Here is a 26,436-nt window from a genome sequence, read left to right on the forward strand (position 1 = left end):
ATGGTGGTGGTGGTGGTGAGTGCCAGGTAAGGTACCTAAGGACGGAAGTACGCACCTGGTTGGTCTGCCAAGAGTACCATTGATGCCACTTAAACCATGCCATACCTACCTCCTCCTACGAATCGCCAAAATCAACGATGAGCATTACATGTACTCTGAGAATGGCAATTATGGCATCATGCACAAGGTAGTCATCCCGACGAACAGGACGACTTCATGCTGGCAATCGAGTTCAATCGAGAATATCAGGTACCATGGACATTCAGACAATTTCAATCCAGTTACCACATACATATCCGCTACGTTTTTGCCGGTGCACTCTTCTCAGCGCATCGAAACAGCGCGGAGGTACAGTAGCGTGATTCTCGTGAGTGCAATTCACCAACAAGACGATTGAGAGACAAAAATGTGAGTAATCAGGGACGACCTCGAGTACTGCTATCTGAGCTAGTAATGATTTAGTTCCTGGCCGACGAGAGGCTAGCCGCGGTCAGTTTCCACTCACAGTCTCACATTCATCTGATGAGCTTGAGAATCGTCTTTCATTGGTTCGGTATCGACGGACGCTACTTTATGATCAGCCAAGCCGAGACTATGTTGCCGTTCTATCCTTCTGGTTCACTATGCCGACGGCCGACCCACCCTGTACTGTGTGAGGCTAAGGACCTATCTCATATCTGACCAGTGACCACTAATATGTCAGGTATGTATGGTGCACATATTCGAATCAGGATGAAGGCGAGAAGAGGAGAAGCCGATATGGATGGATATAAATACGTCGATACCTCAAGAAGGATTCAGTGTCCATCGAGTTCAGTCTTCATCGACTACATATCTCACGTTAACCTCGCAGCTATTCTCAGTCGGTCCTCCTGCTCCGGCCATGCAGTAACACCATCTGCAGTGCCTTGGAATTGCTCTCTGGAGAGCAGTTGGATGATTCTGGACGTTTCATTTTGTCGTCCATAGTCGTCTTATCATTCAAGCAACCATCCCTCACGCCTAGTCCAAACGCCGCGCTGATATTCATTGCGTGTGTCATACAGTCAAAAGTGCCTCTACAGTATTGCCAGACGCAGATACCTCCTTGCGGACTGATCGCAGCCCGCTGTGCAGAACGGCCATTATAAGCACCAATCTCTCGTTTCCTTGTGCCCAGGATTCATCAGTCCTCCCAGCTCTTCTCGACCGTCTCTCGTACACGCTTGGTGTACTCTTTCCGGTTGTCCTTGTAAAGATTGCTCGCTTCGACGTTCGCAGGGCTCGACGTGTTCGGATCATTCAGCAGACTGCGTACACCACCAGTCAGCTTGGGTTCATAAACGACCACTTCGAACACCTCAGATCACATGCCACATCACTCAGTATCAAAGCCCACAGCCGTCGAAAGCACTCACCTTTGAACACTGGTCAAAATCGCCGCGACATCATACGTAGGACTCCACCTATTCTGCAGAATATCCAAGCACAACTCCCCAGTATTATAAACATTCGGATGGAACATCTGGCTAATAAACTTGACGCCCGGCGGTTTGTTTGGGTACTGTTCTTCGAAGTGCATGACGAGTCTGAATGTGCCGTCTTCGAAAGGCGTGTCCGACGGCCCGATGATGACTGCGTTCCTGTACATGCCGTAGAGTCAGCGGCAATCCGCCCAAGGTAGAATCGTGATGGTTGCCCAAGAGTCTGCCCATGGTCGTGTGCACTATGTATGCATGGAAGAGTTCGCCCTACCAGGTCATGACATTGTCTGCTATAGGACTCGCGCTCACACCAGCAGGGGGGTCGGTCTGCATGCGCTTGAAGTCGCGCATCAATCTCCTGCGCGCCGCTGTCGACATTGTGGTGGCGTCCTCCTCTTCGCTCAAATACAACGCTCTGCGACGATGACAGTGCCTTCGCTAGTCCGCAAGTGCTCGCTGAGATGGAGTGGTCGGTCAGAGTTCTCTCGGCGTTGGTGTTGTTGTAATTCAGGATCGAGTTCGGCGATGTGGAAGTGTAAAGTAGGATGTTGTTTGTTATGGTACTGGTGGGGTCGGGTATTCGATAACGTTCCATACTAGTTCCATCTCCGCCTACAATGTTCATGATGAGCCGGCACTTTGGACACACAACTAGCGTTTTATACTAGGTACATACCTTACACTAAATGACAAAAATTTTGAGCGAGCTACGCTGGAAGAAACGAGTTCGAAAAGAAAGCCTCGATACAACGAGAGGAGTCATAATATGTCCATTTGTGCAAAGACTATTAGCTACCGCCAAAGGCCCATAGAAATACTTCTAAGCCGAGTCCACACAACGCTGGTATGGTCAGGTTATCATCCAAACCCCACAGATCGATCGCTTCGCCAAAACTGGCAACAAAGCCACACACGAGCGACATGACTGCCAGTGCAACATGGCCACCTATCGTAGCCTGGCCTATGCTCATATTCATATACTCTCTCGCAGGTTTGGGCAAGGTCAGAGTCCCCTGAAAAGAAAAGCGATGCTGACCCATGTTGTACTCTTCTGGCGTCTTGGGCGCGACGACGCCCCAAAAGAGTACAGCGCTCGCAACGCCGAACGTGAATGCCGCAATCGATCCAGCTAAACTCTTCCCTCGCCTGATTCTAGGCGTGTACTTGCCCCAAAGTCTGCCAAAGGTGCTCGCTGCCGTGTCACACCAACTCAATAGCAGAACGCACACCACCGCCACATCTTTCCTGCAAAAGTACATCGTTAACCACAAGCCCCCGATGTAGCTTATGACCCCATTGAAACGATCGTGTGCTTCACTTTCCCGCATGAAAGCGCCCAGATATCGAATGTATACCCTGTTGAATTCGGGCCATTGGAATCGTATGAGATCAACGGAGAATATGGGGATGAACAGTCCCAGAAGCACCGGGTGTATCTGATTGGTTTGGAAACCTTGGTGGTACAGGAAGAGTGTCAGAAAGCCAATGCTGACATGAAGAGCTTTCCGTGGAATCTCGTGCTTGTGAACGAATGCACGCCACTCGCGATGCACAGGGATCAAGCCAAATGGACTGGGACTTCGAGAGAGATTCCTCCAGTATGCTGATCCGAAGCCTTGTGGGACTGCACTTGCTGGAGAAAGCAGGTCATTCTCCTTTATCAGCTGCTTGGCTGAGCCGTTTGAGAGGACTTTCTCTCCAGACTTCCCTCTCGTTCTCACGGAGCTTAGTGGCAGTGCGGTATTTGCAGCAGTTGTTGTCCCACCATTGGCCGTCATCCTTAATGCTTCCCGCTGAATCTGTGGACTCCTACTCCTACTCCTAGCACGACGGAAGTCGGGATGTGTTTCGTCCTGCACACCCAATTCGTTGTGCCCTTCGTTCGCATGCTCCTCGATAGGCGCGACTGATGCATCTACGCGCCTCTGCTTCGATCGTGTGGTAGGTGGAAAGTAGCCCTCCTTGCCGCTTGTTTCTGACGGAGTCGGCGAGGGCGAAATGACTCGCGGAGTGTTGGGTATTTGACCCTTCGACGACATGTTGGCGGTCGCGGATGGGTGACACGATTTGATCGCGTGCGCAACTCGGCAGCGTGTCGGAGAGTGGCGGAGCGGCCGGGAGCGCTATGAAGGTCGTAGGTGAAGGCAGAGGTTCTAGTGGTAGTGGAGCCGAGAGTAGAAAAATCATTCGCTCATGCCCAAGAAGCGCGGTGGATACAGCCAGTCCAGTTGGTGTTGCGCTAACCGTTGTGCAAGAATTGTCGGAGTGCCGCGGCGGGTTCAGGTTTGACGCGTTGACATGGTCGTGGCTGCGGGCGTCAAGTTTCTCGCGCTGCGTTTCTTGTCGTGAGCCAGACGCCAACAGGTTGTGTGGATTTGGATGTCCAGCTTCTCATGTACTTGCAAGAGTGTACAGGTCAGGTAAGCCTTAAGGTGCCTAGGTATGAATAGTGTGTGACCAGAAACGTCAGCGATAACGATATCGCGGACGGGAGCCGTGTCATCTGAGAACAACTTTCGAAACATACCATGTACCCTGTCGCGCACTCGCACACCCCTGTTCAAATGTCACATGCAATTCGGCTACGCGGCATCCCGGCGCGGATCTAGCATTATCATTTCGCCGCCACCGCGTTGATTCATCGTGCGAAATCTTGAACCAAGACCGTTTCATGCGCCGAGACCAACAACGATGCCATTCGATATAACAAAGTGCGCCAGGCCGAACATCCTGGCGTTGGAGCCATACAGATGCGCAAGAGAGTATGTGTTCATGCCCCAACTCGCCACAACGTGTGCCCAATGGCTAGCTAACACTACCTCCGTGAAGTGACTACAAGGACGATGGGACCAATATATTGCTGGATGCCAACGAGAACGCTTACGGACCTGGTCTAGCCCTCACTGACGACGGCAAGCTGGTCAATGGCAACACATCCGGCATTGAAATCGATCTCCTTGGACTGAATCGATATCCTGATCCGTATGTACGACTTGCCCGGAGACATGACTCATACTCCATATACTGACTGCACCGCAGTCACCAGCATGAGTTGAAGCAGCACTTGATCAACCTAAGAAACACTCATGTTCATACCGAAAAGAACCTGACCCCCGAAAACCTCTTCGTTGGTGTTGGCAGTGATGAGGCTATCGATGCTCTGCTGAGGGCCTTTTGCACACCCGGCAAGGACAAGATCCTGACGTGTCCTCCCACGTACGGCATGTATGCTGTGTCGGCTCATGTGAACGATGTGGGGATCGTCAAGGTGCCGCTCGACGTCAACAACAACTTTGCAGCTCAACCGGAAAAAATCAACGAAGCACTCTCGGCTGATCCACTGATCAAGATGGTCTACCTCTGCAGTCCTGGTAATCCCACGGGTAGTTTAGTGGATAAGGAGGCTGTTCGCAGTGTTCTGGAGCATCCCACCTGGAACGGTCTTGTCATTGTCGACGAGGCCTATATTGACTTCGCGCCTGAAGGGTCGTCACTCGCTGAGTGGGTGGCGGAGTGGCCTAACCTGGTCGTGATGCAGACGTTGTCGAAAGCTTTTGGTCTTGCCGGTATCCGATTAGGAGCAGCGTTCACCAGCCCCGAAGTTGCAAAACTGTTGAATAGTCTTAAGGCCCCTTACAACATCTCGAACCCGACATCTCAGATCGCCATTCAGGCGCTTCAGCCTAAGAACCTCGAAGTGAATTACAAGCATCGAGGACAGATCATTCAACAAAGGGATAGACTTCTCTCCGAGATGCCCAAGATCCCAGGCGTTGGCCGCTTTCGAGGTGGAACGGCGAGTAATTTCTTGCTCGTGGAGATGCTAGATACCTCAAGCAAGCCGAACAATGAAGTTGCTCTTCAAGTTTACGAGAGGCTCGCGGAGCGGAGAGGCGTCGTAGTACGTTTCAGAGGAAAAGAGCCTGGCTGCCTGGGCTGCATTCGTGTCACTGTCGGCACAGAGGACGAAGTGACTCGATTTCTCAAGGAGTTGAAGAGCGTATTGGAGGACGTCCACGCTGGCCGGGTGAGCCAGAACTCCAAGGCATTGGAACAGCAAAAGGAGAAAGACGCGAATGGAGTAATAGCATAGACATATGTAGAAGTGATATGCTTGACCTCTGTACCATACAAGGTACTCTGTATCTGTGCCGCCAAGAATCAGTCACGTCGCGTCCACGATCGACGCCTCGACGACGTCATCCTCTTCACGTTGTGAACACGGGAGGTCAAGCTCACGTTCCTTATACCACGTACATGAATTATCATATCCATATTTATCACTTCCAGGCCAGTCTGAGAGGGATTATCCATCCTCGGTGTCACAATGAACGACTACGAATCCCGTCGACAAGAAAAGATCAAGCAAAACCAAAAATTGCTCGCCGAACTCGACATCAAACCCATTATTCCCAAGACAACACGAGCTACAAATACAAATGCAGACGGGAAACCTCCCATCAAGAAACGTAAAATCTTCCAGGAACCTACTGCGCCCGCTCGAACTTCAGCACGGATAGCTGCTGCGCCCGCAAAAGCTATCTACAATGAAGAAGAGATGTCCAAGTCTCTCCCACGTTCCAGAGCGAAGAAGACAACAACAACAACAACAACAGGAACGAAGAAACCAGGCAAACTCGGCTCCATCATCACAACCCACAACACAGAAAACTCTCCCCTCGCACCAACACCCCAAAAGATAGAAGCCATCCAAGCCGCCTGGACCTCCTGGACAGCATCTCCTCTCGCAACCCCCCCAACCCGCGACGAAAACCAAACTCTCCACTTCGCCGACCACCCGACCTTCCTCCCCAACAAAACGCCCTCTGAAATCCTACGCGAAGGCTGTTTCGGCGGCTCCTACTACCGCCCTCTCCGCTCCCGCAAACTCGGAATTCTCATCCAAGACGACTGGAAAGAACTTCCTCCCGAATGGCTTTCCGGTTTGAATGTGGAGACATTCCTGACCAATCCCGATTATGATCCCGAAGTGAATAAATACAAAGTCTCCTGTGGCCAATCGATTGAAGAATGGGAGGCTGCGGGGTGGATTTCTCACGAACATGATGTACGAGGGTGGTTTCAGTGGTATACGAGATTTTATCGGGGCAGGAGATGTGAAGATGACGAGAGGCAGATTTCTCGTTGGAAGAAATGTGTGGGGGAGACGGGGAGGTGGAGGAGGATGTTGTTGAAGAAATATGTCCAACAAGGTGTGAGGACGGTGTTTGATGATGGGGAGGAGGAGGATGCTGTCGAGGTGAGTCCGGTGATGCATCAGACGTGTCATCATTGGGCTTTTGAGGTCAGACAGCAGCATTTGGATGCGTTTTGGGAGGAGGGAGGTGCGAGATGAGATGAGCTGCCGACTTCGGCCCCGGTGGGCGGAGTGCGGTGGTACCTCCTACGTCTGTTGGAAGAGTGGAGCACTATCAGAGGCATGTCTTGTCAAGGCAGTGACACCAGACAGTGTATGCAGGCTGCCTATATATGGCACGGGTACTTCGATCTCTATATTTCTGATGATCTATTTTCTGATTACCAAAAGTGATTGACAAATGGAGCAACTTTTTTTATGGTGTCAAGAGTGGGTAATTACTACTGCTCATAGCCGCCATCCTGACGTCTCCCCAGCCCTGTGGAAGGTTTCACGTCGTCTTCAGCGCAAAGAGCTCGCAGAGGATGGGCTTCCGTGTTAAAGACCCATGCCGACAGGTCCACGACACTGGGATCCGTGAAGGTGAGATAGAGATATTTGAGCACTTCTGCAAAGAAGAAGCTGTCGAGATTGTCGCTCATAGCACCACCTAGTAGTAAAAAGTCATCCCAGTTAGTTGTCATGAACCGCGACGCGTAATTAAAAGTAAGATACGTACCATAAGGCATGTCCACATTGTTCACAGCAGCGAATGCTTCTGGCGTTCTGGCAGTCGTGTTAATGGCCTGGAAAATCTTCCAATTGGCATCCGCCCATTGTTGATCTCCCGTCAATCGATATGCATAGAAGACGCTCTCCAAGGGTTCAGGTCTCGAGAACCAGTTCTCCAGGCTCGCGGGGATGAAGTAACCTCGTGCCGCTGCAGATCGCAATGCAGCGCCATCGTTTTCACTCTGCTTATCGAATGTCTGGCCGGAAGAGTTGAACCACGCCCAGGCAAGAGGGCCAAGACCGGTTGTTGTCGTCTGGTAGAGATGGTAGCAGCCTTTGGTCCAGTCCAACCCGAGCTTCGTGATGCTTTCGTCCCCGAGAAGTGCACCACCCAAAAGCCAATTGCCACCCGCGAAGCACGAGAAGTCGTCGGCAAGGTTGTCGACTGTGCCGTTGCGATTCATGCGAGAGACGAATGACAATTCGTCCGGAGTGTAGCCTCGAGGGGTGACGACAAGATGATCGATTGTGCTTTGGGTCGCCGTAAGCCAAAAGTCTTTGTACGATGTCGCCACGTCTGAAGGCGAGTATTGCCAGTACTTGATGAGATATTCCAGAAAACTGTCGATTCCTCCTACCCATCCCCCATTTTTGGTGAGCATCTTGCCAGTATCCACGTCGAATTGGCTACCGATCAGCGCAGGGAGGACTGGCGCAGGTGAGGGCTCGACCAGATGGTTGTCGGCCTTTTCTACAAGTTCACGGTATGTCGCGTTGCCCGTCAGGTCTGATAGTCGACCCCATTCGAGGAGAAATGTGCCTATGGACGCAGCGTTTGTGGAGTTGTACGTTGTGTTCGTCTTGGGGTCTGTATATGTCCCCTTGATGGGCTCGTTAGTGGTAAAGTTGACAAAGACAGCTGGTATCCCCGAGGGAGTGTTGAAGCCATATGCGACTTTATCGGCCAGTAGAACGGCTTGCTTGAGGAGAGTATCGACTTTCTGCTCGTCATAGCTGCCGAATTGACCGGTTTTGAGCAAATCATAGGCGCCGAGAAGTCCGCCAATGTATCGAATGTTAGTCTCTGAACGACAGTTAGCAGCTGGCAGCAGCTGGCTCATCCAACCAGATTCGACGCTTCTCACCGAACAGCTGCACGCCGTCGTCTCCATTCAGGAATTGGGTGGTGGTGAAGTCGACTTTGGCGATGAAGTCGAGCATTTGCGTGACCAGGTCGGTCAGGCCCATGATGATTGCAGTGTCGATGGAGTCCACGATCGTCAGGCCCCAGCCATATCTGTTGTTCGTTCCGTTCAGATTTAGCGGTCTCACTTCGTCGTAACCATTGGCATATTTCATAAAGGCATTGAAACCGTGCAGGAAGGCCTCCTTCACGGCCTCAGCCCTCGCGACATCGCCCCGAGCGTGAGCAGACTGCACATTCTTGCACGAGCCGATGCCGACGGGACTGGTGGTGTTCTGGGTAGGGGGAAAGGGAGTGGCAGCCGGGTTGGGCAGAAGAGTCTGGGTGATGGTCAAGGTCGCGGTCGGTTTCTGGCCATAGCCATATGGCGCTGCACCGGCTTGCTGATATCCGCCCGGTGGAGGGGCCGAGTATGCGCCGGGGGCGTCGAGGTCTATGTTGGCTAGTGCTGCCGTGGACATGCACAAAAGGAGTGGTATGCGTGCGAACATGGCGAAAACGAATGTGGGTAAGCGTGATTATCACAAAATATCAACAACGAAGGGCAGATGTCAGAAGGTCAGTAGTAAAAGTACTTCATGTGGTGCTTGTAGTACCTGGTCCTTACTATTATTATTGCTATACCTACCTAGGTGATTATTATGCTGGAGTGAGAAGCAATTTCCGCTGGCCATGGGAAGTTGGGAAGCATCAGCGCATGGCTTCCCGGGAACACCTTACGACACGGCAGCCGGTAGCATGGATTAGAGTCGATTTCCCGCTGTCAACATGACTACTGTAAGATACCCTTGTTGGACTTGACACGCAGACCGACGGGGGTCAGTCACGACAGTCTGCTGTAAGAGGTACATCCATGGATGTTGACGGTATGTACCAGGTAAGGTAGGTACAGGTATTAGGTACTAGTACGTTCTTTCTGGTAAAGTGGAGGGTTCAAGAAGGAGCGAGCCAGAATCGAGGATGGAAGGAACCAGCCGCGATGGAAGGAGGAACAGAAGGAAGGCGTGCGGGAGAGAGGAAGGCACGCGTGACGCGTGACGGGAGCGACGGGAGTGATGACACGAATCCCTGCACGACTTCTTCACGCTCCGCCTCCACTCGCCTTCTCCAACTTCCACTTCTTCCCTTCTCTCGTCAACAACATTGGCCACACTGGATTCTGCCACCAATACGACGACCAGGTACACACACGAGATACATACACATCCGTTGTGAGGTGAACAGCTGGAAATACATCAGAGTGCGCCTTGAAGTCTTAAAGATAACATACAACAAGCGACAAGCGACCTCGCAACGAACAGCCTCATCATCGCCCCGCATCTGAGTGGTAACCGGACTCTCTGGTCATGGCTGTCCTGATCAATCAGATCTCCTCGGTAGAGACCGGCGCAGATGCTTGCCATACGCTTTTCAAGCCCATCGGCATCAGGTCTTTCAAAGGGTCCAACAATGCATCCGATGCGTACTTCCTAGGTGTTGACTTGAACTCGACCTCCTCCATGCCGTTGCACCATATGGCTCCTGATCGGGGGCTGTTGCGCATGCAATGTCTCCGCTAGCCACGGAAATGACGAAGGGTTCCGAGCCGGAAGCAAAGCGCTGCAGCACTTGGTCGACAAAGGGGTTTCAAAAGCCCTCGAGCGCTCTAGGGGGTATCATTGCCTCCTAATGGGTAGCCGGTCGCAATCATGCGAGTCAGTTTCCCCTCGAGGTACATGCACTACTTACCCCACGGTGCTTCAGGTGAGCTTGCCTCCTCACGCTCTGTACTCTTTCTCGTCTGAAGGGTTCCAGCGAGATTGATCTGTGAATACGGAACTCTCTTTCTCGTACGTCGTCGGGAATGCCTTGGCGCTGAGAAATCGTACACGGCCTCTTAGTTCGAGATGCCCAGCAGAATGTGATCCATCTCCCAGTTATTGATGTATGTCTTGCTTCCCAAATTGCCTAGTTCCAGTTGGATGGAGATGTTCTCCGGGTCGATAAAGGGCTGTGGCGAAGTTAGAGTGCCAGATTGAAACCCTTTTCATGCTCTGAGCTTCTCCTGCCTGCCCTCTGTCGACCAGGCACTTGGCGGGAGCAACTCCTATGGTTCCGCCCCGCTTGTTGTGGAGCGTGTAGCTACGGCTGTGAGAGGTAGGCAAGGTAAGGTAGGTACCAACCTGGAATGATACATGCATCTCTTCATCCGCTCGATCCTGTTATTGATTGAACTGGGCGAGACTACGAGGCACAGAGCTTTCCTTCTTCATCGGTATCGATCCTTACCGCGACGAACATTCACTTCAAGATTGAGAAAAGAGTCAGGGAAAATTGTACCGACCAATGGCTTGTCCAATTGAAGAATTTGCTACTAGGTATCACTTTGTCGACCATACGCTCCTCACCAGCTGCCGGCATCCGCATCCCGTACTCCTTGCTGCACACTGCGCCCCGCCGCCTCCGACCCTCAAAGGGACCAAGAGAAAGAACCCCACGGAAATCGGCCGTGCCTGCTACGCCTGCCCTCCAATGAACACTCTGAGCTCCTTCATGTCATTGCCAGTAGTGCACACAAGACCAGCTTGCGCATCCTCCGGCCGAGCTTCAATATCGTCCTTGGCAAAGGCATATCCCTGACTATTTGCCAGTTGTCCGTGGACGGCACGAGCGTAGGCGTTGTGCACAGGGGATGTGTAGTAGGAAGCACGGCCGAGCGAAGGCTGCACGGACCCACCGTCGAGAAGTAAAGTGCCTCGATTGTATGCGGCGCATATCATTTGCATGACCTCTATACTTCCCTGGCGGAAAGGCCCCATACAGGTGAAGATTTCTGCGGCGGTGGGTTCAAAGTGTACGGAGGCAACGCCATCACAGTGTAACATCTTGCTCTGAGGGTCGGTGTAACAAGTGATACTTCCTCCCGATCCGGTCTTGATGATCAATGCCGTTTTCGAGTAGGTTTCCAAGATGGTTTGGTGGTGTGCGTTGAAGTACCCTTCGAATGCAGCAGGGTTGGCTGCGATCACCTCGTTGGGCGCCAAGACTCGAGTGATTCCAGCAGCAGCAGATTGGAGACAACCTTCCGACCATGGAGCTTGCGCGCTCGACACCTTCCGCAATTCCTCGCAAATCCGAGCTTTGGCATCGCCCTGCAGCCCTCCAACGACAGACATCTTCCCTCCTCGAGCACCACTGTAAGTGATCATCTCCAGGCCAACAGCAACATCGGCAAAGTCCACATGGCTCGGATTCGCGCATGAAGTCCCTGCCGTCCAGGAAAATTCCAAGATACCAAACCTCTTATGGTAGTTTGCATCGTTGGGATTTGCCACTGCAGGTTGAACGAAAGACACGACGCCATTGGCGTCTGTCACGGAGTTCAACTGGAGAGTGTCTTGTGCCCCGTAGACACGACATCCGACGACGTACTCGGAAAGAGGGACGGATACTTGGTTGCCTATTGCTCCAAGATCGATGCTCATCATGGCCACTGTTGGATCCGGGCGGTGATATCCTTGTGGGTTGATGTATACCCATCGTGCTTCTTGCTGGCAGGTAATGTATGCTTTGGCACCATTGGAGAGATTGTTCACCAGCGTAAGCTGAGATGGAGAGACAGCGGAAGTGACGCTCGATTCTACGTCTGATCGGACAAACCTTTGGATCGGCGGATTGGGCAGCGTGGTGTTGGCAGAGTCGATGGAGCTGTTGTATATGTGGGAATTATACCCCACAGGGCCTCCTGTCGCCATCGAAGTTGGGAGTGCCGCGCCTGCACATGCTACTAGTAGGTATGATACTGAAAACAGCACTACTACTAGCAGCCTCGTGATGTTCACTACCGATGGCGACATAGTGAATTGTGGTCTCTTCTGTTTCTGTGCTTGAAACTGTCGGTACCTTGTGCCTGCTTTGCGGAGCGTGGTTACTGACTATGGTCTTTGAGAGTGCAAGAGGGAGGGAAAAGATCGAAATACCAGCAACCTTAGGACTTCTGCGTTTGGAATTCTGTGGCTGAAGCTTCCTGGGATCCTGCGCCTGCTTTCGGGAGCGTGGTGAGTAACTGTAGTCTTCGAGAGTGCGAGAAGGGAAAAAGAAACGAAATACCTGTAACCTCCTGCTTCTATACTCGCTCTGTCGTCGGGGTCTTGTGACAGAGGTGCTGTCAGGAGTGTAGTGATTGACTGTAGTCCTGGAAAGTGCAAGAGGACCGGAGAGTGGAAGTGAATGGGTAAGGTAAATGTGGATGAGTGGAAGTGGATGAGTGGATGAGGGAGAGGTGAAGAGGATGGAAACGAATTGAAAAACCTGCAACTAGGACCTCCCGTAGACCTGCCTTTATACTCGAGAATCTCTTCCAAAAGCTGGATGACTTTCTCGGTCGAACATACCTTGTTGTCAGTGCTTCCTGCTCCCTGTGGTTCCTGTCATCAGTGCTTCCTACTGTCAGTGGGTCCTATTGTCCATGCTTCCTGCCATGAAGCATAATATTTCCCTACTACGGATCTTTTGAATTAGAAGCCACATCTCTCCATCCACCCAATGCGTGCCTGACATTCTCGAATTACCGTCGACTCGAGGGGAGAACGAAGGCATCGAGACTTCGCCGCGGGTGGGAGTGGATGCGCTGTGGGCATCATCCTCTCAAGAGACGTTCGTTGCTTCTGAGAAATCATCAATATTCTGCTGTCAGGGCGCAGCAAATGCAGAGGTTCCACTTTTGCATCTTTCTTCAGCTTGTCGTTGGCACATCTGAGGAGGGTACCGTGTGGTACCTGGCAAGAGAAGCCGTTGTCATTTTCAAGAAAATGGAAAGGGCGCTCCCGGTGCTGCCGCATCGTTCGAATCTATGCGTCGTAGATATCTGTACACACGTTCTGCAGCACATGAAAGGCAGGTAAATAAGGTAAAGGTATGGGTATGGGTCCTGTAGTTTGTGCACTACATGTACATTACCTAAGGTCAACATTGGCTTGCTATACACGACGCCATCTATAGATAGCTGTAAGGTACCATGTAAATGTATATGTAGCTTCTATCAGTGGATGGGAGAACCGGAGAGCCAAGGCCCGAGATCTGTTGAACCACATGAATATCTGGTAGGTAAGGTATAGGAGTGGAGTCATCAGACGGAGAGTCTGATAGCAAGAATGTGTTGACTATTGCTTATGTAGGTAAGTTGGTGCAACAATTGCTGAAGTTTTTACAATGGTGACCTTACATCTGATGGGATGCAACTCGATCAACATTGTCCCAGCACATCAATTTGATCCACTATTGCAAATCTCCAGTACCAAAGACCTCCATCTTGATCCTGCTATCCTCGACTCCGACTTCCAGCAGCCCGCGTCGGATTTCGCTCATGAATGTTGACGGCCCGCAGACAAAGTACTTCGTTTTCGCATCTTCCAGATACAGAGCACGGCCTTGCTTCTGGATCAGTTCCGACAGATTCAGTCTTCCAACGTAGTCGTAGTCGCAACCCGCAACGTCGTTGACGCTCACATTCTTCACGAAGAGCGTTGCTTTGACATTCTCATGCATCGCAGCTTGTTCCTTGACATAACGTCCAAATGCTTGTGTCGAAGTGTCCCGTGCGCCGTGAATGAAGCTGACTGGCTGTGTTGAACCGTGCTCCAGGATAGTGTTGAGGATGGAAATCATGGGCGTGATACCCACTCCAGCGGAAAGGAGGACAATCGGGATCCTGCAGTCCTCGACCGGATCGTGAAAGAAGTCGCCAGCAGGGTGAGAGACTTTAACAACATCTCCAATCTGTTTTTCGTCGTGAAGAATATTGGACACCCAGCTCGGACTCTTGCGCGCTTCAGGGTGGTGGGGATCAAGACCAATTGCCCTTTTCACAGAAATACGATACCGGCCGGATCGGGGAGCATCGGAGAGGGAGTATTGCCTGGACTGCATGTATCCAAAGTGTGGCACGTCGGTCATGAGGGAGATGTACTGACCAGGTAGATATTCTGGGAGCGTCTCATGGTCGACAGGTTCGAGATAGATGGAGGTGATTTCCTTACTTTCCTTGACTTTGTCGACGATGCTGAAGTCCCGCCAGTCGGTCCAGTTTCCGGATTCGGAGTAGAGTTGAGTCTCGCGGTTGATCATGAGATTGGCCAACTGCCAGTATGCTGAATTCCAAGCGTCTTGTATGGCAGGAGTAAACGCCTCTCCCAGGACATTTCCAAAGGCGCGAAGAAGGCCTTCACCAACGACTGCATAGTGCTCTGGTTGGATGTACAGGGATGCATGCTTTTGGCTGATTCTCTCCATCGTCGGGCTGAGTACGCCCAGATCATCGATGTGCGCAGCATATGCGTACAGTGCGCCCGCAAGAGCTCCCGCTTGGTGGTGATTGACTTGATTCGTCTGGTTGAAGACATTGTTCAGATCGGGATGTTCTTCGAGGACGTTTTTGTAGAAGAGCTCCGTGACATCTATGCCATGTTTTTTGAGAACGGGCACAGTGGACTTGATGATCTTGACTTGTTCTCTTGTCAGCGACATATCCTCGTAACATTGATGTTGTTATCTGGAGCGGGAATTCTATATGTATATGTATATGTATATCTCTATACCTATATATATACTGGCCCACTGACTTCATATATCAGCACCCTCTACCGCGGAGATGTCTACTCCGATATGGGTCTTACAGCGTCCGAGCATGCTCTGGTGTGTCAGCACGCCACAACATGAACGTGCCCAGTCCGCATATGAATCGCGGTCTACGGACTTCTATGGAGGACTTCACAGCGAGAACAGCGCGACTTTTGAGGTTGCTTTTCGGGACGGAGCGGGATCAGTAGAGAGTACCTGTAAAGCTGCACCTCTGCACAAACTTGCTCTGAGTGGTGCGGCGACGGTTTTCTGTGCAAGTACATTATACCTCCTAAGACGCCATTCCGGCATGAATGCTCCTGACCCTGCTGCGGTGACCAGTGACGAGATGGGGGGTTTGGGTTGCGGCCTGAGACTCTTCCTCTTCTTTTTATGGGGGTAGAAAGAAAACCTGAAATGTCGGAGATGTTGAGACGTCAAAGACGCGAGGCAGACGCGTCGGGTTACGGGTAGGGCGGGTATCATGCCGTCCCGCTGCCACCGGAACCAAGGCCGTGCAAGGTTGTGACGCTTCATTCAGTTTTCATTGCATTGCGCAGGGTCAAGCAACAAAACCCAACAGGAGATGCCGTTGGACAGCTCTACGTACGCGCTCGCGCATCTGCGTGTCGACGGGCGGCGATGGAACGAATTGCGGTGCATCTCGGGTCAGATGTCCACCCAGGCGGCTGCTGATGGCAGCAGCTATTTCGAGATGGGAAACACCAAAGTCATCTGCACCGTCGTCGGTCCCAGGCAACAGACGAGGTCGGGCGGTGGCGGTGGACGTGATCAGACGAAGGAGGCGAGCATCGAGGTAGAGATTGGCATTGCTGGCTTCAGCGGCATGGATCGGAAAAAAAGGTCGCGGTCAGACAAGTGAGTGGATGTGAAAAGAGGCAGCAGCACAGACAGGTAAGTGGTTTGACACGGAGAGCTGATGTATGAATGTCAGGCGAACGCAAGAAATGCAGTACACCATCTCGTCTGCTTTCGCGAGCACCGTCTTTACCTCCCTCTATCCGCAGTCGACCATCAGCATTGTCCTTCACGTGCTGTCGCAGGACGGAGCTCTGCTGGCTGCCTGCTTGAATGCTGCAACACTGGCATTGATTGATGCTGGTGTCCCGATGAAGGACTACGTTGCCGCCTGCACCGTCGGCTCTACTGCATCGTATGCATCGAACGAGGAAGAAGCGGATCCATTGTTGGATCTGAATGGGTTGGAAGAGCAGGAACTGCCATTCATGACTGTCGGCACGAGTGGAGGTGAAGACATGGTGAATGTGCTGATTATGGAGACGAGAGTCCAGATGGCGAGATTGCAGGCGATGCTGTCAGTCGGGCTAGATGGCTGTAAGCAAATACGGCAGCTTCTCGACGGCATCGTTCGCGAGCATGGCAAGAAGCTACTGAAGTCGAAGTGAGTTGGAAATGCACGTGTTGGACTTGCACTTCCGCTGCTTCTGATCATCACTTCTGGCTTGAGGTTACTCTGTCTCGTATGTGATAGAACGAGCACATGACCCGGCACGCACACCTACTCAATAAACTCTCTAGGGCCGATGCATCGGCATACCAGGCCCCATGCTTGGATAGAGAGTCTGCCCCAGCGAGCAGTGCTCTCACTCAATCTCCGGTGTCTCCAGAAGACGAGTCATCGCACAGTGAGTACATGGCACGATTCCCGTTCAAGTCATATACGGTGTCGTTGTCTAGCTCAAGCGTGACGATAGGTTCGACTTTCTTCTGTACCTAAAGATGAATACCAAGCTTCGCAGGGAAGTGGAAGCCAGAGTACTGTAAAACTTAAGCCAGCACTACCTGGTAATGAGGTACAAGCTTTGCCATTCCTCTCGAATGTGCATTGTGTGCTCAGGAGTTCCTTGCCCGATCCAGCCCGTTGCCATCGTTGCGGAAAGCTCGATTGGGTACGATACTGGACAAAATACACTGTTGCTGAATAATGAGTATTAATTGGTGACTTTCGGCATGATGCCAGAGAAATATCTTACTAGAGTTTGCGATCGTACGAACACCACAGAATTTGTAGGAGGTAGCATATTTCGAAGGTCGTGGCGATCTCCTACATCCGTCTAGTACATGCACACAAGGAGATCCGAATCGCCCGGCCGCAAACGATTGCTAGGTCTTCACAAGTTCCCGCAGTCGAATTACATTCCGCAAAGTGTCACGCCATTGTGAAGCTGGTAGCAGCAGCAGCAGCAGCAGCAACACAACGAACGTTGTGACCAATGTTTGACAGCGGCAGCGCGCATGAGAGAAAGGTCTCACAAGACAAACTAGCGGCAGCAGTTGAGAGAGCTGCAAACGTGGTACGGCAGATTTGACAGCTGCGGGCCGAAAGGTGGTGCGTGATTCTGCAACTGCAAGGCTGTTTTTTTAGGTGTTACGGTCCACAAAACAAAAAAAAACACAGCAAAAGCAAGGCTCCCTGTACGTTTTCGCGTGAATGCATGCAAAAGGCGGCCGCCGTCCAGACACGTATTCCTTGAATGCGGGTCGCACAGCCGATTAATAATGCATCAGCCACGTCCCAAGGTGAAGGATTTGTTGAACTGCGCAGCTGTACAGTACAGTACTCGCATACCGACTATTCCAGGCCAGAGTAGGACCTCGGTGCTCAAACAAGAAAAGTCCAGAAGCTAGGGTAGACGAATTCGTCCTCGAGGATGCGTTGGACCTGTTCGAGGATAAACTTTTCAATCTTACCCACATTCTTGAGCACTTGTTTTCCACTTTCCGTCTCGCCCATTTCGCTTTCGATCCTTATGTCTTCGAGTAATGCGCCCACTCCCCCTGACTTTACCTCGTGTCCCGATGGTGACTGTCGGTTGTCAGTGTGCTTCTCGTCGTCGAGAGGATCTAGAGCGGGCTCCTTCCCGACAAGAGCTTCTGCATCTTCGGGGCTCAAAAAGCACAGATGGGCTCTTTTCTTGATGTAGGCGAGAATACCCACTCCGTTGAACGTGAGGCCAGTGATCTTCAGCTTCAGGGGAATGCCTACGAAGCTTGGCATGGGATAGTCTAAGAAAACGTCGGCAGTTAGCGACAGCTTAATGTCGCCCGCGTAAGTTGCGTGAAAGACGATCTGGGTATCCTCCGGGCTCCTTTCGGGATGGTCGTGTCTGGGTAAGGGCGTGGTCTCGTCCAGCTCGTCCAACATGGCTGGGCTGGGGGGCTTGTCGAGGTATGATGAAAGATCTTGCGACGACATCCGCGTGGCTGTGGAAGGAGGGTCGGAACTGAAGGAATCAGCATGGCGATGCTGAGGCTTTGCTGCAGCAGTAGCCTGAGTGTTTGAGAAGTGTGCACCAGCTACAGCAGCCAGAGGAGTCTGGGTCCCTGGTAGCCCAGCAGACAGAGGGAGATGGAAGTAGCCCAGATTGGAAGTAGCGCCCAGTATGCCTGGAGTCGTTCCTCGAGTGAGCCCGCTGATTGCCGAGTGATCAAGGATATCTAGCTCCGATTGACGACGTGAGCCGTCTGTACCTCGCACATGTCGCGGCTGCGCATGGCGTGTTTCGGGATCTGCCACGGTATGAGCTTCGTTTGGGTCCTGTACAGAATCATTATCATCATCGTTGTCGTCGTCGTCGTCGTCTGTCTCGTAGAAGTCGGGAAGGGGATCGCCAATATCCTTGAGGACAATCTCGGGAGGTATGTTGCCAAACTCAAACCCATGGACGGTGACCGAACGTATCAGCTTCGGCAGCGCGATGGACTGAAAGCGCTGATGAATGAACTCTCTGATTGTTTCGGCCAGTGCTTCACCATCCGGCCCGCCCGTGAGCTCGTTCCAATTGATGTCAACAGACATTGGAAGCGGGTTCGGAGGGCAGAGTGTTCACTCCATGGTGTGGATCGTACCTAGGTAGTGCTGATGTGACCGGTGATGTTGGTGGGTGGCTTGGAAAAATTGGAAGATCCCGTCTCCGTCCCACTCCCGTCGCAGTATGTAGGTCGGGGGAGGGGGGGAAGGGTCCCGCGCATCGAGCGCTAGGTTCACACACCGACCAACAACAACGACAACAGAAGCCTTCGGAGGTAGGAAGTAGGCCCATACGTCAGGCAACGACGACTGCTACCATAGCTTATACCTAGTACTGCTCTCGGCCTGACGAGGCGTGGGAAAGGCTGCTTACACTGGCCTGCCTGCTTGCTTGCTCGCCTCTCACCGGAATAATCGACGGAGCAGCCTATACTGAACAGGCTATAAGGTACAGCCCGTCTACGCCGTCTCGGATGGGGATGCAGTCAAGACTCCAACAAAGCCACAGTGCTATATCAGTCGTGCGATTCCCTGCCAAGTCGTGGCGCAGCCGTCATGCTTCAACGCCGCTGTTATCCAGACCTGCACTGGTAGTGACAGATGGTGGTCAGTGGTCGCGATGACACAAATGCAGCCAGGATCATTGCGTGCAGCGAGCCCTGGCAAAAGATCATGCGGGTCGTTCGGCTTGTAAGCTGCACTTCTGACTCGAGAGAAGCGGAGATAGAGAGAGAGCGAAAGAGAGAGCGAGAGAAAGAGCGAGAGACAGAGAGAGACAGAGAGCGCGCGCGCGGAACCCACGGGCTGCCCTCCGTTTGATCCAATGCGTACAAACGCGTCTCGGATGCGCAGAAAATGATTTCCTAAAATTTCCGTCGGGACATGCATCTTGCTTCCAGTCATAGGAGGTAACGCACTCGAGCACATTTCGCTGTTCTCCCCGGCCTCGAGGAATATCCCGCGGAACCAACATGCGGAGAAAATATTTCATGATTGTACAGATGGCCTATTTTCTCAAAAGGTAGTGCAAAACGCCCTCTCCCAGCCTGTCGTTCAATCGTCATGGTATATAGTGCAACGATTATGTCCAAACAACGTCGCAAGCCCCAACTCCCGGTCGTGAGACGCCGTTATCTTCCCATCCCAGCCCATAATCACTCTCAATGCGGGCGCGACCTACTCGCCGTCAGGCACCCATCTCAGACATCGACAACGCACTGTGCTGTAGACCAACAGCGCGAAACTCGGAACGTCACCATTCTACGCATGGTCAGCAAGGAGATGTGATGTGCGCTTCAATGATCAGGCCAAGTCTTACACTTCAACCGCCACCGCCACATTTGTAGCATTTCGAATGATGCACCACTGTCCTGGGTGTTGATACACCGCAAGGTCCTCGTCGTGATGCTGCGCATGGTATTCTCTCGACGACCTTGTGCTTGCAGACGGTGTATTCGTGGGTGACTTGAGTGCACATTGTGGCTGAATGCGTTCTGCTTGGGATGCTAGAGTATGATGTATGAGCAATCAATGTGTCAGATACTGGGATGCTCAATAGCGGCGACCTACGAAGAAGAAGAGCTTCAGTGGAGCCAGCAATGCGAGCGTGACGAGAGGTCGTTGTGGTAGTTAACGTGGGTCACATATGTCGAGGCAGAGGGAAAGTGAAGTTCAAGCCTTGGGAGTCCCGTAATACTTTATGCTGAGTCGGGTCGCAAACAAATTCCATCACTACACCATCTGTACGACAGAGGAAACGCTGGGTTGAGGGATGGGTATGCTTTCATGGCAGACAGCCGCTGGTGTCCGGCCGGTATGCTGTGAAGCAAGGAGAGGATGTCAACGATGCCACGAGATGGCAGGGTTACCGTCTGCAAGTTCCCATCTCTTGTGGTCTGTTGACAACGCTGTCTTTTTTTTTCTTACCATCGCTGGCGTCAAAGCGCGAGAGGGTATGCTGGTCCCGTATGTAAGCTAAATGCCGGGTTGTTTTGTGCCCGCTGAAGCGTTTCCAGGATATCCTGGTCGCAGTGGTCTTCACCAGATTCCCCAGACGTCGAGGCGTCAGGCGGCTGCATATGCCGTCGTGGCTGAGTGCGACCCGCGACGCGACAAGTCAATGAGACGAGTGTCCTTCCAAGCCAACAGGAACTGTTGGTCCAAGGCGTGGATCAAACGGTCCACCCGCCTAGCTGCATGGTGCTTTCGGCATCGATTCCCCCAGGACCAAAACAGACGCATCGCATTTGGCATGTCTACTCGACGCCGACCCCTCCATGGTGCATGGCAGCCACGAGGAGTGGTCATTGTCGTCGTCGTCTGTTGCCAGTGGTGGAGGTGGAGGTGAAGGTGGAGGAGGTGGTAGTGGTGGTTGTAATTGCGGTGTTCCTGCTGCCCATCACCAGGCTGCGGGGCGAAATGAACATTTGTCCTTCGCGAACAGTGGCTGCGGCACACAGCACAGCACACCGCAATATCACGCACGTCCGCCTCCGCCTCCGTCTCGGTAGCGACAGCAGTGACAGCCGTTGACAGCCCGGTTGCACCGCAGGAGGCTCCACCAGGAGGCACATAAGCTGTCATCTCATACATCCATCACGGTGAGGCGGGGCGGGTCCTGAACCAGCACGTCTAGGTGATGTGCGCAGTCACAGTGCGCACGCCCGCTGCCGCGAATAATGCAATCGTCGACTTGCGCCTGCCGTGAGAGGAGATGAGATGAGCGGCGTGTACACGGCCGCGTCTTCCATCCATTCATTCTTCATTCACTTACGGCTTCTCACGCCCAGCAGCAAACCCAGGCCCAGGCCCAACAACACCGCTCAACCCAAAGAGTGACCAGCGGTACGAACCGCCCGAGTGCCCCTCCCTCTGTCGCTCTTGCTCCTGCTCCTGCTCTTGCTTCTTGCTTCTTCTTGCCTTGCTCTTGCTCGCGCTCGCGCTCTTTACTCTTTTTCATCCAATTCCCCATCCATTCCCACTCCCACTCCCACTCCCACTCCCCCCTCCCTCTCCCTCTCACTCTCCCTCTCACTCTCACTTCCACTTCCACTTCCACCTCCTCACTAAAGTCAGATCCTACCTCAGGGTACCTACTAACTGTAACATCTTCGACGAGCGAGCTCTGATGACGCCCTCTCATATTAACTTTTAGCATATCACATTGGTCTCTATACCGCTCGAACAGCTAACAATGCTCATCGCAGTACTGGCGAATCTTGTCCACCTCCGCGTAGCCACCCTCGAATGCGACTTATGAGGCGTTTTGGCTGTCGACCTCGGACTGCGGATTTTTGACTTCCGCATGTGGGTTCGATCAACAAAGTACCATCAACCACAGCTTGTGCAAGTGGAATGACCCTTGACTATTGCAGCCGCCGGTGCATGCAAATGTGTCTTCAGCCATTTCTCACTATCCATTCTTGGGTAGTGCCGTATCCTCTGGAGGTCCTCAACATAAAGCGTGGATAGCTTTAATGCTCATCACTACAGCACGCTTTGACTACGTCGCGCTATACATGTACATGTATCAGTCCAGCACTGAGCACTCGTCACACATGTCTAGTCGCATGCAAGCCCCTCAATTCAACAGTAACAGCAGGTCATATGAAGCTTTCGCCTAAACTCAGGCCAAAGTCTCCGCTATGCCGAGGGAAAGCGATCCAGTAACGGCACTCCCACTGCTATATGATACGGCTACTACTAGCTTTATTCCCGAGTATACAGCACACTATCCCGACCTATTCTCGCGATCGTGATGGGAATGTCCAGAAGAGCGGTGGACGTGACACCTTATCATCTCATAGGCCTACGCTTGCTCGCGATTCAATGCTAAACATGCTAGGTCAAGCCTCCGTTCCCTGCGGTCTAGCAGTTGATGGACATATAAAGGTCTATGTGTAATGCTCATCGCCATGCTTATATCCATCAAGCAACGAACGTCCAAGCATTGCAGCTCACATAACAAGAAACATCTTATCATTGATCAAACAATACAACCATGGCATCTACACGACGAGACTCGACATTTCTGAGCCTTGTTCCCACGAGCAACTCCAACTGGGTCGCTCCTGTCGCGTCACCATCGACGCCCAGCAACGATGATACAAGAGCTCCTTCGCCAACAGAAGCCATTGAAAAGATCGAAAAGACGCGACGCTCGAGCAGCGGATCTAGCCAGTCCGGCCAGATGAGGGAATTCTTGAGATTAGGTCATGTCGACGTGTGAAGGACTATGGCACACTACTACTGTACAACGACTGTTCTCTGCATGGGTCTGCGTCTGGCTCGGAGTAATGGATGATGCTATTCGATAGTTTGGCAGGGTCAAGCTTAAGACGTGGAGGGGGGTCTCGATGTTCAATAGCACGACAGACAACTTTACCGGCAGTTCGATCATATCTCGTCGGCCTGGTCAAGGTTGGTTTCGACCGTTCAACACATAACAAGAACGCGAACATCATCAAGTTGTAACACAATGGTACCATAGACAGCAATCGAGCGGAATGGTAACGTGGATGAGGAGTCTTCATGTAGCCCGAAACACTTTTGGAAAACTACATACTTCACTGCTGCTGTAGCTAGTACCTAACCACCAAGGTCCGTTCCTTATTATCCGAGCAGGATCATCCACTCATTGCGTCTCTCACAATTTTGCGGACTTCAGTATGCTACCATCTGGCAAAATCCTTGCAGCTCACGGTCGAAATTCTTGTGTTGGCTTATGGCATAGAAATATGCACCAACAAAATCAACAGCGCCTTTGGCAAGCTGTACAGTCTCTTTGAAGCTTTCCGCTTGCACCTTGCTGGCTGTGACAACGCCATAGCTATTGGTGACAGCCTCGCTGGCGGAAAACTCCATACCTGGCAATGCACACGCATATTTTGCGAAGTCCACTGCCTCGCCGACGGCTCCGATGGCCTTGAGATGTGCAAAAGCCTCGCGGATCCAGTGAAGAGCTCGACCATTCTTGCGGAGAGTCGACACAGAATCTGCTCCGCCTGGAAGGAAAATACTGTCAAACATGGTCGATCTCATGCCCTCGAGATGGTGATCAGGCTGTGTGCCTTTGCTGTTGTCCTTGGTTTCACCCGCAGCATATATGACCGAGCGTCTTGGTGCTATAGTGAACGGCAGCGCCCCTGCTCCCTTCAAAGCTGTGACGATGCCGTTGTAGACTGTCTTGTCGAAACCATCGGCTATGATTATGGCTACGCGACGAGTGGCAATGGTAGGCACCTTTCCGGGGAACTCGGTCTGACTGACGTTGATTGTCTTTTGGCCGTGATTGGGTCGGCCCGCTTTATCGGGAACAGTGCCTCCGACAAGGGCAGCGACATTTTGCGCGAGCGTGAGATCGATGTCTGCCAGTCTCTGAGACATCCTTTCATAAACTATCGGGTCTTCGCAGTGATCCAATTCGAAACTTAGAGCAAACTCAACGTGCATCTGCTCTGGCTTAGATAGCGAGTTGTAAAAGAGCTGGGCCTGGTTAAAGTGCTCTTGAAACTTCTTGGATCTGAGTCGAGCCTTGATACCAGCCACCTTGGCCGGGAAATCGACGTACGGCATTGGTTCTTCGTTCTTGGCAGCGGGCGGCGTTGCCTCAAATCTGTTGGGCCAGTAGTTCACAGTGCCCTTTGTGATGGTGTGCCGCATAGCACCGTCCCGATTGTGATTCATGACGGGGCAAACAGGTCGGTTGATAGGTAGCTCCTGGAAGTTGACACCGAGGCGAGAAAGTTGAGTATCCTGGTAGCTGAAGTTGCGACCTTGAAGCAGAGGATCGTCGGAAAAGCCGATGCCAGGGACGACATGACCAGTACAGAATGCCACTTGCTCAGTCTGAGGGAAGAACTCGTCTGGGTTCCTGTTGAGCTCAAGCTCGCCCACATACTGAACTGGAACGAGATCCTCGGGCCAGATCTTAGTGGCATCAAGAATGTCGAAATCGTACGTGTCTTCTTGACCTTCTGGAATTACCTGAATACCAAAGTCCCACTTGGGGAATGCTCCACTCGCAATGGCCTCCCACAAGTCTTTTCTGTGGAAGTCAGGGTCCTGGCCTGCCAGTTTGAGGGCCTCGTCCCACACAAAGCTATGAACACCGAGATGCGGTGTCCAGTGAAACTTGACGAAAAATCTCTCTCCCTTCGCGTTGTCGAGTGTGAAGGTGTTCACCCCAAACCCTTGCATCATGCGGTACGATCTCGGAATGGCTCGGTCAGATTGATGCCACATGAACATGTGAGTTGCCTCTGTATGCAGGTACTGAAAATCCCAGAAGTTGTTGTGGGCCGACTGTGCTTGAGGCACCTCGTTGTGCGGCTCTGGCTTGCCGGCATGAATCACGTCTGGGAATTTGATCGCGTCCTGGATGAAGAACACTAGACTAAGAGATTAGCACTGAATGTGTTGTGCAGCAATAGACTTCTCGACACGTACCTGGAATGTTGTTCCCTACCACGTCCCAGTTGCCTTCAGGTGTGTAATGCTTGATGGAGAAACCGCGCACATCACGAACAGTATCTGCAGACCCTCGGCTACCCAGTACTGTTGAAAAGCGGACAAACGTAGGCGTTGCGCGGGATGTATCAGTGAGCACTTTGGCCGTGGTATACTGCTCCAGGCTCGTGTGTAACTTGAAAGTGCCAAAAGCACCTGAACCACGGGCGTGGACAACTCGCTCTGGAATACGCTCGTGATCGAAACGATTGATCTTCTCTCGAGCGGCGTGATCTTCCAACAACATGGGACCAGTGTGGTCCTCGGAGTGCACCTTGAGCCAGTCGTCTAATCGATTGTCAGTCTGAGATGTCGGCCCGGTAACAGATGCACCTGACATACCAGTCGTGTTTTGCCTGACGCCAAAATCGGTGGTGATTCGATTGCTCGAGTCGAAGACATTCTTGCTGTCCCTCTGTAGGTCTGTCAATTTTGCACTAGCGCCACCGTCAACGGACTGCTGTATCTTTTCCAGGCCAGCCGACAGGGTCTGCTTTGCAGTAGCCATTGTAACTTGCAGGTGAGCAGCGGCAAGGCAGAGGGTGGTGTAGGTGGCGGAGATGGAATGAGGAGGAAGAAGAAGAGGAGAAGAGGGACGGGAGGAGGGAGAAGGAGAGGAGGAGGAGGAAGAGGAGGAGGAGCTCCTTCCTCGACTACATGTACCTGCCGTTGAGAAGGGCCTTTCTGACAGCAGGCGTGGTATGCTCACGCGCCTTCCATACCAAAGGCAAACGGTGACGCGAACGTGACGCTACCTAGCGAATACCTCGTGGAGGCTTCGGCATGCTCAGTGTGGAGACCGGCACTGGCAACTGGTGATGAAGAGCAGTGGAGATACACATGGAGGCTCGTCGCAGTGCTCGCGAAGAAACACCCAATCAAAGACAGGTGAGGTGTGCACCGCGCAGTGAGCATGCCCGTCCGGATGAATTGAAGCTCGTGCTTGCGCGTAGTTGTGACGACACTTTGCGCAGAATCGGCACTCGCGTAGTCGGCGACGCGT

At 52.3% G+C, this 26,436-nt stretch overlaps 13 protein-coding genes across 13 annotated transcripts; 6 read left to right on the top strand and 7 right to left on the bottom strand.

Moving 5' to 3' along the window:
• Nucleotides 1-768: 768 nt before the first annotated feature.
• On the bottom strand, nt 769-1,997 carry SEPMUDRAFT_148209 (ubiquitin-conjugating enzyme E2 2). Its single transcript, XM_016904775.1, has 3 exons — nt 1,735-1,997; nt 1,398-1,622; nt 769-1,289 (listed from the first exon to the last, which is right to left on the bottom strand). The coding sequence occupies exons 1-3, from the start codon at nt 1,839-1,841 to the stop codon at nt 1,166-1,168; spliced, it is 456 nt and encodes a 151-aa protein (XP_016762638.1). The 5' UTR covers nt 1,842-1,997; the 3' UTR covers nt 769-1,165.
• A 216-nt stretch (nt 1,998-2,213) lies between these two features.
• SEPMUDRAFT_148210 (CTP_transf_1-domain-containing protein) lies at nt 2,214-3,873 on the bottom strand. The gene has a single exon (XM_016904776.1). It carries the CDS (start codon nt 3,500-3,502, stop codon nt 2,252-2,254), a length of 1,251 nt encoding a protein of 416 aa, XP_016762639.1. The 5' UTR covers nt 3,503-3,873; the 3' UTR covers nt 2,214-2,251.
• A 276-nt stretch (nt 3,874-4,149) lies between these two features.
• Nucleotides 4,150-5,598, top strand: SEPMUDRAFT_148211 (histidinol-phosphate aminotransferase). Its single transcript, XM_016904777.1, has 3 exons — nt 4,150-4,225; nt 4,293-4,445; nt 4,503-5,598. Exons 1-3 carry the CDS (start codon nt 4,155-4,157, stop codon nt 5,554-5,556), a joined length of 1,278 nt encoding a protein of 425 aa, XP_016762640.1. The 5' UTR covers nt 4,150-4,154; the 3' UTR covers nt 5,557-5,598.
• A 137-nt stretch (nt 5,599-5,735) lies between these two features.
• SEPMUDRAFT_148212 (uncharacterized protein) lies at nt 5,736-6,939 on the top strand. The gene has a single exon (XM_016904778.1). The coding sequence runs from the start codon at nt 5,791-5,793 to the stop codon at nt 6,817-6,819; it is 1,029 nt and encodes a 342-aa protein (XP_016762641.1). The 5' UTR covers nt 5,736-5,790; the 3' UTR covers nt 6,820-6,939.
• A 122-nt stretch (nt 6,940-7,061) lies between these two features.
• On the bottom strand, nt 7,062-9,027 carry SEPMUDRAFT_140267 (glycoside hydrolase family 47 protein; the record flags this gene model as incomplete). Its single annotated transcript, XM_016902930.1, has 4 exons — nt 7,062-7,270; nt 7,340-8,416; nt 8,478-8,737; nt 8,768-9,027. 4 exons carry the CDS (start codon nt 9,025-9,027, stop codon nt 7,062-7,064), a joined length of 1,806 nt encoding a protein of 601 aa, XP_016762642.1.
• Nucleotides 9,028-9,718: 691 nt separating this feature from the next.
• On the top strand, nt 9,719-10,422 carry SEPMUDRAFT_148213 (uncharacterized protein). Its single transcript, XM_016904779.1, has one exon. It carries the CDS (start codon nt 9,883-9,885, stop codon nt 10,093-10,095), a length of 213 nt encoding a protein of 70 aa, XP_016762643.1. The 5' UTR covers nt 9,719-9,882; the 3' UTR covers nt 10,096-10,422.
• A 660-nt stretch (nt 10,423-11,082) lies between these two features.
• On the bottom strand, nt 11,083-12,021 carry SEPMUDRAFT_21618 (glycoside hydrolase family 64 protein; the record flags this gene model as incomplete). The annotated part of the gene is made up of 1 exon (XM_016908340.1): nt 11,083-12,021. A coding segment is annotated over one exon (939 nt), but the record flags the coding sequence as incomplete, so codon positions are not given.
• A 1,771-nt stretch (nt 12,022-13,792) lies between these two features.
• SEPMUDRAFT_132162 (globin-like protein) lies at nt 13,793-15,040 on the bottom strand (the record flags this gene model as incomplete). Its single annotated transcript, XM_016902476.1, has 1 exon — nt 13,793-15,040. One exon carries the CDS (start codon nt 15,038-15,040, stop codon nt 13,793-13,795), a length of 1,248 nt encoding a protein of 415 aa, XP_016762645.1.
• A 124-nt stretch (nt 15,041-15,164) lies between these two features.
• SEPMUDRAFT_155223 (ribosomal protein S5 domain 2-like protein) lies at nt 15,165-19,039 on the top strand (the record flags this gene model as incomplete). Its single annotated transcript, XM_016907606.1, has 5 exons — nt 15,165-15,489; nt 15,694-16,012; nt 16,089-16,635; nt 16,694-17,092; nt 17,149-19,039. 3 exons carry the CDS (start codon nt 15,165-15,167, stop codon nt 16,558-16,560), a joined length of 1,116 nt encoding a protein of 371 aa, XP_016762646.1. The 3' UTR covers nt 16,561-16,635; nt 16,694-17,092; nt 17,149-19,039.
• Nucleotides 15,729-19,039, bottom strand: SEPMUDRAFT_148216 (uncharacterized protein). Its single transcript, XM_016904780.1, has 3 exons — nt 17,149-19,039; nt 16,089-17,092; nt 15,729-16,012 (listed from the first exon to the last, which is right to left on the bottom strand). The coding sequence occupies exon 1, from the start codon at nt 18,972-18,974 to the stop codon at nt 17,778-17,780; it is 1,197 nt and encodes a 398-aa protein (XP_016762647.1). The 5' UTR covers nt 18,975-19,039; the 3' UTR covers nt 15,729-16,012; nt 16,089-17,092; nt 17,149-17,777.
• An 866-nt stretch (nt 19,040-19,905) lies between these two features.
• Nucleotides 19,906-21,291, top strand: SEPMUDRAFT_124676 (uncharacterized protein). The gene is made up of 3 exons (XM_016901931.1): nt 19,906-20,186; nt 20,245-20,431; nt 20,496-21,291. Exon 3 carries the CDS (start codon nt 20,905-20,907, stop codon nt 21,271-21,273), a length of 369 nt encoding a protein of 122 aa, XP_016762648.1. The 5' UTR covers nt 19,906-20,186; nt 20,245-20,431; nt 20,496-20,904; the 3' UTR covers nt 21,274-21,291.
• Nucleotides 21,292-22,263: 972 nt separating this feature from the next.
• Nucleotides 22,264-23,541, top strand: SEPMUDRAFT_148218 (uncharacterized protein). Its single transcript, XM_016904781.1, has one exon. The coding sequence runs from the start codon at nt 22,927-22,929 to the stop codon at nt 23,152-23,154; it is 228 nt and encodes a 75-aa protein (XP_016762649.1). The 5' UTR covers nt 22,264-22,926; the 3' UTR covers nt 23,155-23,541.
• A 47-nt stretch (nt 23,542-23,588) lies between these two features.
• SEPMUDRAFT_82862 (CAT2 catalase) lies at nt 23,589-25,944 on the bottom strand (the record flags this gene model as incomplete). The annotated part of the gene is made up of 3 exons (XM_016910320.2): nt 23,589-25,315; nt 25,374-25,721; nt 25,776-25,944. The coding sequence occupies 3 exons, from the start codon at nt 25,939-25,941 to the stop codon at nt 23,589-23,591; spliced, it is 2,241 nt and encodes a 746-aa protein (XP_016762650.1).
• Between the last annotated feature and the right edge of the window lie 492 nt (nt 25,945-26,436).

This window comes from Sphaerulina musiva, assembly GCF_000320565.1.
Source record: "Sphaerulina musiva SO2202 unplaced genomic scaffold SEPMUscaffold_3, whole genome shotgun sequence".
Taxonomy (NCBI): Eukaryota; Fungi; Ascomycota; class Dothideomycetes; order Mycosphaerellales; family Mycosphaerellaceae; genus Sphaerulina; species Sphaerulina musiva.